General features: G+C 45.5%; 1 protein-coding gene across 6 annotated transcripts in view; it reads right to left on the bottom strand.

The window, feature by feature from the left end:
- Positions 1 to 433: 433 nt before the first annotated feature.
- snx19b (sorting nexin 19b) overlaps positions 434 to 8252 on the bottom strand; it is a 48195-nt gene continuing 40376 nt past the window's right edge. For 2 of the 6 annotated variants that reach the window (XM_084949894.1, XM_084949893.1), the window contains exon 14: positions 434 to 4343. In XM_084949894.1, coding sequence (XP_084806020.1) covers positions 4220 to 4343 — 124 coding nt within the window. In that variant the 3' untranslated portion in view covers positions 434 to 4219. The remainder of the gene's footprint in view (positions 4344 to 8252) is intronic. The other 4 variants (XR_014802145.1, XR_014802146.1, XM_084949895.1 and 1 more) reach the window with 4 other exon arrangements.

The following is an 8252-nucleotide window of genomic DNA, read 5'->3' as shown; positions in this document are numbered from 1 at the left end:
CACAGAACATCTGCCAAGGATGTGCTCTCAGGTTAAACCTCGAATCAAATGTAGAATTCCAAGAAATGCTGGGAATAATGGAAAGTTTTCACTTCTCCAAGTGGATGTTGACTGGGGACTGTGTGACAGCGACTGTATCTGAGGACAGATTTAACTGAAAGTAATCCGATTTAAAAGAATCAGAATCATCTATGATCTTTATTGTGGGCTATTAGAAATCACCAGGGTGCTTACAGGACAGAGAAGTAAAATGGCCACAACAGGGGGAATAAAGACACTATAGAAAACATATTTATCTGCAGGCAGAATTCTGGGGAGACAGTTAACGTCTATTTTAATAGAAAATCTCATAAAAGACGACGCTCACAGGTCTGTTGTAAAAAGCGTCACCTCCACCTGGGTCCAAGAAAATAATGAGTGTGAACAACAGTCGCAGATTTACCAGCTCAGAATTGGTCAGTTTATTGTTGTTTTTTTAAAATGTGAAGGTTTACAAAGACAGCACAAGCACACGGTCACAAGTTATGGTGCAGACGGGCAACAGACACCGAGGAGGGGAACCGAGCAGTCACACAGGTTAACATAACGCATTAGTGTCTGCTGTTTACAAAAATGTGGCTCTTTGCTGTATATGTTGGCATTAACACAATACAAAGATGATGTCTCACATCCACTACTGAGTAAAGCAGGCCTATTTGTTTCCAGCTTCATGTTGTATTTCTCAGACTCCATTAGAGTAGCTTTGCATGATTCGCAGTTTAAAATAAGCCATATTTAGCTCATACTGGGCCTTGGTACAGCACAGATCATCTGCATGAAACAAACCTTTCAAACCAACCTTCCCTCAGGAACTGAAGCTCTGAACAGCAGTGAATTTGGCTGCTGTGCTCACAGATGACCATATTAGGACCTTCCTGTTTCCTAACCTTTTCATTATTGGGAAAAATGTCTCATTTACCATCATGTCTGTAAAGCCCACAGCGTGTAGTCATTTATTTGAGAAAACTGGCAGTAAGCTTTGAGAGAATGCTTTCTGTGAAAGGCTGAGAGCTTACAGGGGTTAGAGGAACACTGTAGCCTGGCCGACATCAGGACTTCTCTGCACATCTACTCAGTTTAATGTGAGATATTCTACCATCACTGCCACGTAGAACAGCACGTCTTCATTCTTAGAGAAACACTTTTCTTGTGCTGGACCAGCTGCTGTAAACGTTACACCACTAATAGCTGCTAACTACCTAAAAATGGCTAACATGCTAACATCTAATGTTATTTGAGCTTGTTTTGATGAGACAGTGATTTAGTAAAATCATAATAAAACATTATGATAAAGCATATACAATGAGAAAGAAGAGCATCTGTAATTACGCTGATCAGTTTAGTCACGGTTGCAGCAACAGCAGGAAGATAATATGCTGTTCCATCCTTCACAGCAGTCAGCAGAGTCTGACACTGTAAAGTGTTTCAGCACAGAGGGCTGTGCTGAGGCACGGGTCCACTGCAGAGTCACACTGTAAGGCAGCACAGAGACATAAAAGCACTTGAGAGCAGAGGCCTGTCGTCTCTGTCACTGGCACATCTGTCTCGATTTTATGGGCACAGATAAATAATTTCATAACGACACCTAGTGACACATTAATATCATAGAAAGGAAAGACAGGAAGTTAAGACAAGACTGATACAAGGACACGAGTGCAAAACACAACATCTCAGTTTGTAACAAGGCGAATGTGCAGATTCAGTCACATTTGATGTGCTCAACATAAGACGGGAGGGTAACAACAAATGAACAAATGAAGTGCTGTAACATTGTTCATAAGGACGCGCTGAGAAACTGTAACATTTTCTATGTGATCGTGAGACGCTAAGGCTGCCCGTTAAAGGTGCCAGAACGTTCAACAACACGTTCAAAGTGACTGCAGACCATGTGCTGCAGCTCTCATGGGAGGGTTACCAGCATCACTTCATGGTCATCAGGCAGGTCTGCAACAAGGTCATATATACTAGCTCAAGAAGCATCTTTATGAACATTTTCAGAGTGCACAATAGAAAATCCCTGAAAATTAAAAATGTGAAACTTGCTGAAGTCTATAAACTGACGATGTTTGTACAGTGCGCTGTTCTGTAGGGAAACCGTGGCTCCCAGCATCCATATGGGTATTATGTAGAGCAGCTAATCTATAATGGCAAAAGCACTCTGTCAGCAGGACAACACTAAACACGGAGCCGAGCTTCCAACCTTTCACAGATCTGACTGAATATCTGCACCCACAGGACCAAATACCTGCACACAGGAAACCCCCACAGGTCCAGTTCCCACATCCCTGATGAGCCACAGCTGTTCCGGTGGTGGGAGGGGAGCTGCACAACATTAGTTGGGTTTCCTGTTGCCGTGGATCAGTTTGGTTTCTTTGCACAGCAAAGTGCAAAGAATCATTTTTGTTCCACGACAGACAAAACTAGCTGCATCTGTGTGGACGATGACCGAGCTGTAACTTTCTGTTTGAGCTTTGAGAGGTGCTATCAGCTGTGTCATCACTTCCTTCTGATAGCACAGCCTGGAGAACTTGGACCTGCAGTCAGACAGCACAGGAAACCTCCACAGGTCCATTATCTGTGTGACAGATGATGACAGTAAAGAGCATTTATTCACTGATCTTCTCAAAGAACTTGAGTCACTATGGATGGAAACCAGCTGATGTGAGAGGCACGATGAGCTGCTGCAGGTTATTTGATGAACATTCCTAAACACGGTTACACCTCCAGGAAGTATAATGAGCTGTATCTACACTTTAAATCTGCTCAGACTGTAGTTTTGGTGGATGTAGACGTTTTGAAACCAGACACAACTTACTACAAAAACAGGGGACACTGCACACTTATAAAGTTTTAAGTTGTGATCAGGATGAACAAAGCAAAACACCATTCACGTCTTTAAAGCCAACCTGAGGAGCGTACACCTGCTGGCTGATCACAGCTGAAAAGTTTGTCGTTACAAAGAAAGAAACCTACGTGTGCACAGTTTGTGAAATAGCTCAGTGTGACAGTACATAAAGGAGTCACAGCGAGGATGCTCATCAGACACCGAGGTGATATTAAACTTTGGACAGATCTCAACCCTGTACTCCACAAAGCAACGTCGGACACCCTACACATAAAGACGGGATCTACAGGCTGGCACATCCTTATCCAGAGAATGAATGACCTTAAATACACAGTGGTCAGTATTTACTGACGTTCTGCTGTTTTGGAAAATCAACTGTCAGAACGTACGATGGACACCAGCAAACAGCTTGTTCTGTTTATGCTGACAGGCTGGGAACAAGTGCAGAACTGTTGCCTCAGTGCAGCAGTAACTCATCAGTCATCAGCGTACATAGTTCAAAGGAAAAGTTGAGTAATGAAATATTGTATCAACTCTTTAGGAAAACTGGTTAATTAGTAATTCAAGCTCTGCAATTTAAGCAAAGACTGAAGCAAGACATTAAAATGGATCTAGGCCAAGACACTTCCTACATCCTTCATTTCTTCCTTCCGTCTTTGTGCCGACTCTTCTTGTGTTATGTAGGCATCGACTGTTAAAGGACTGTGACGTAAAACATCATCTGTCCAACCCTTCACCTCACTTAGAGGTTAGATTGTATCCAGATGTATAACGTAACAATCACATGTGTGGCTCTGCACAGATCCGGAGCGATACTGAAGGATGAGTCAGAAACGAGCTGATACAGCGACTCCGAGAGAGCGCTGTGAGACTCAAGTGGAAAAGGACGAAGCAATCCTGCTTCTTAAGCTTTTCTACCAAAAGACCGTGGAGGGGAATAAGGGCAGGGTGTGAAGACCATCTGAAGGGAGTTAATGAAATCTGGGGTGTTTAGCAGACAGGAAGAGGCTGGAAGTGGATATGGCAGGAGGCTTTACCACATGTTTAGATCTGAACAGTGCACCGTGACATCAAACACACACCAGGTGCTCTCATGTAATCACATCTGTTTCAAATGTAGTGTGTGTGTGTGTCCAGGACACCATGTTCAAGAACATCGTATCGTATGTCACTACATCAACACATAATTAGACACAGATCTTAGTGGACCTGAGTCGGGGTGACCAAAATCACCCACTCACACTCTCAGTGCAGAACATGATATTAGCCTCACACTGCTGGGAGTTGTAGATGAGACAAGCTAAGATGATGGAAGGTGGGTTTACATGCGTCTCCTCATGCCAGTAGCTTCTCTGGGTTCTTGCAGAGCGTTTGCAGCAGGCTTCTTTGGAAGTTTTCTTCAGGTATTTCAGGAACCAGGAACGCCAGCAGCAGATCAAATATGCAGTACACCAGGTGTCTGAGGGAACACAGCACCAACGATCAGTGACATGAAACAGCTGGCGTCACCAACCTGTTAGAGTGTTAGTATTGTGTGATTAGACGCTGCTCTTTACTAACACACTCATTTGGAAAGCTGTTTGGTGAAAGTGTGTTAGGATACAGCATCTGAGCTTATTATAGCATTTAGCATACGTCCCTGTGTGTGACAGCTAATCCATTCTCCAGTTCAAAACACAACAACATTCGCTGATACATCCTGATTCATCACAGCTCTGTTAGGGAAGCATCAACAGGATATCGGTCTAAAAGCAGGAATACGTACCAGGGTCAGTGTTTGCAACCGTTTCATACCTAACTGCACACCGTGGTTAAAATGAGGTGGCACGAGTAAGAAAGCTTAATAATGATGCTTCTGTAACTTTGTGCGACACTATTTGTTGCACTTTTGGTAACAGTGTTGTCATCAACTCAGTTAACTTCACTTCAGCTCCACACCTGTGTGCATCACCGCCCAAATGCACTGGAGCGTCAGTGTTGGTTTAATTATTCAAGATTCAACATTTGTCTCGTCAGCCCACAGAATATTCTTGTCACGTTCAAGGTCACCGAGGTGCTTTCTGGCTTTTTTCTCCCATTTTTGCCCAGTCTGAGACTGAGATATGCAAGGCTTGCAGTCCTTTAGATTTAGTTTTGGATTCTTTTGTGAGCTCCCGGATGAGTCATGTAAATCAGCGGTCTCCAACCTTTTTTGCGCCACGGACCGGTTTATGCCCGACAATATTTTCACGGACCGGCCTTTAAGGTGTCGCGGATAAATACAACAAAATAAAACTAGTACCGGTACCGAAAAAAAGAAGATTTATTCATAACACACGTGAAAAGACCCAGGAAAACCGAGTTAACATAAAAACGATAACAAAATAACGCTGAAAACCGATAAAAACCCTGAAAACCATACATTTTGAAAACCATACTTTCCTGATGCCTCTACTCAGGTCTGCGGCCAGGGCAGACCTGAGTAGAGGCATCAGGAAAGCTAAAACGGACTATAGGAGAAGGATTGAAGATCACTTTGCTGACAACGACCCCAGAAAAATGTGGCAGGGGATCAATCACATTACCAACTACAGAAGCAATAACCAGGCGACATCTAGGACTGATGCCTCGCTGGCTGAGGATCTAAACCGTTTCTTCGCCCGCTTTGAGACGACCAGGCCCCCAGCTGCCACACCACTTCCACCCGCCCCCAGCACTGGCACACTAACACTCAGGGAGCATCAAGTGAGGTGTGTTCTAAGGTCAGTGAATCCCAGGAAGGCGGCAGGTCCTGATGGAATACATGGAAAGGTTCTCAGAGCATGTGCTGACGAACTGACCGGAGTCTTCACTAAAATCTTCAACCTTTCCTTGTCATCAAACACCGTCCCGCCCTGCCTCAAAACCTCCACCATCATCCCCATCGCCAAGAAGACAGCTGTGGCCAGCCCAAATGACTACAGGCCTGTTGCACTTACGCCTGTAGTGATGAAGTGCTTTGAGAGACTGGTCTGTCAGCACATCAGGGCCGGTCTGCCTCCCACTCTGGACCCCCACCAATTTGCCTACAGGACAAATCGATCCACCGAGGACGCTATCACCATAGCGCTCCACACTGCGCTGAGTCACCTGGAGCACCGAGGAAGCTGTGTGAGAATGCTCTTCCTGGACTTTAGCTCAGCATTCAATCATATCATCCCGGAGATCCTGGTCCAGAAACTGTCTCACCTGGGACTCTCCACCCCCATCTGCCTCTGGATCAAGGACTTCCTGACAAATAGACCACAGTCTGTCAGACTCGGCCCCCACCTGTCCAGCACCATCACACTCAGCACCGGGTCTCCACAAGGATGTGTTTTGAGTCCCCTCCTGTTTACGCTCTACACATCCGACTGCTCCCCTACCCATCTCTCAAACACCATCATAAAGTTCGTGGATGACACCACAGTGGTTGGACTCATCTCAAGGGGGGATGAGTCGGACTACAGAGATGAGGTCAACAGACTGACTGAGTGGTGTTCAGTTAACAACCTCCAACTGAACACCACGAAAACTAAAGAACTTATCTTGGACTTCAGGAAGGGCAGAGCAGACCCGGCCCCACTCTACATCCACGGGAACTGTGTGGAGAGGGTACACTCCATGAGGTGTCTGGGCGTGCACATCTCTGATGACCTCTCCTGGACTGCAAATACCACGGCGGTGGTTAAAAAGGCCCAGCAGCGTCTCCACTTTCTGAGAGTGCTCAGGAGGAACAACCTGGAGGAGAGGCTGCTGGTGACATTTTACAGAGCCACCATAGAGAGCATCCTAACGTACGGCATAACAACATGGTATGCAGGGTGCTCAGCTGCAGACAGGAAAGTACTGCAGAGGGTCATCAACACAGCCCAGAAGATCACTGGCTGCTCTCTGCCCAGCCTGGAGGTCACTGCAAACTCTCGGTACCTCAGCAGAGCTGGCAATATCATCAAGGACTACTCTCACCCCAGCAATCAACTGTTTGAACTATTACCGTCAGGCCGACGGTACAGGTCACATAAAACCAGGACAAACAGATTCAGGGATAGCTTCTTTCCCAGAGCTATCACCGTAGTAAATAAGCACAAAAACAATTGAACCTATTCCATACCGTCACTGTCATTATTATTATGCTGCTACTCATACTGTCATTATATTAATGCTGCTATCCTGTATATATTGTACATACTATTGTTTGAGTAATACGATTGTTTTTTTTTTTTGTTTTTTTTGTTTTTTTGTACTTTTTATATTTTACATTTGTATTTATTATTGAAACTTGCACCAAGGGAGTGGCACTCCAATTTCGTTGTACTCTGTACAATGACAATAAAGGCTATTCTATTCTATTCTATTCTATTTCACACCTGAGCCTCAACTCTCGCGGCCCGGTACCAAACGACTCACGGACCGGTACGAGGCCCGTGGGTTGGGGACCGCTGATGTAAATGGTAAATGGACTGGTTCTTATATAGCTACACTGAGCACTCAGAGCGCTTTATACAACTAATTCATTCACCCAAGCGTCACTTTTTTCTAACTGTGCTTACTTCATACACAATCATCCGTTGGATGCATCGGAGAGCAACATGGGGTTAGTATCGTGCCCAAGGATATTTGGGATCGAACCGCCAACCTTCCGGTTAGTAGCTGACCTGCTCTACCACCTGAGCTACAGCCACCCCAATATGTGCTCTTGGGAGTCATTGTGGTAGTCCAGCCACTCCTGCGAAAGCTCCAAGTTTTCTGTATTTGTGGATAACGGTCCCGTAGTTGGATGGAGTCCCAAAGCCTTAGGAATGACTTTGTAACCCTTTGCAGACAGATGGATATTAACACACACACACACACACACACACACGCACACACACACACACACACGCACACACACACACACACACACACACACGCACATCTTTGAAGAGGTAAAAACATCACACGATGTGGACGCGACTGCTTCTTCGCACCGTTTGTTTTTTAAACCCTCTTCGACCTACAGTAAACTGTACAGCATCGTTCCAGGTGAGCCTGATTGTGTCTGTGTGCAACTGAGCACGTACACTCACTGCCCACCTGATCAGATACACCTGTTTGTCTCTGGCGTGTCCGTCAGAGCGCACCAAGGACTCAGGCAGAATCAGGAGCTTTGTGTTGTCAGCTGCTCTCTTTCTTTCTGCTGTTTATAAAAACTTATGGACCAGATTGCATCATGGCTGTCTTAGTCTGCTGTTCCTCTTCTCTGCCAAACCCAGGTCTGTGTGACAGCCAGTACATGCCAACACCAGGCAGCAGGCCGGCTGAAGCCTGCTCTTACAGTGTCGACGCCTCCTTCCCACCAGGTTGTGTGGAGGTGGGGGTGAGCTTATTA

Source organism: Perissodus microlepis, chromosome 14 (genome assembly GCF_051167445.1).
Source record: "Perissodus microlepis isolate ML-2025 ecotype Zambia chromosome 14, ASM5116744v1, whole genome shotgun sequence".
Lineage (NCBI taxonomy): Eukaryota > Metazoa > Chordata > Actinopteri > Cichliformes > Cichlidae > Perissodus > Perissodus microlepis.
This window is presented reverse-complemented; position numbering and strand designations above follow the sequence as displayed.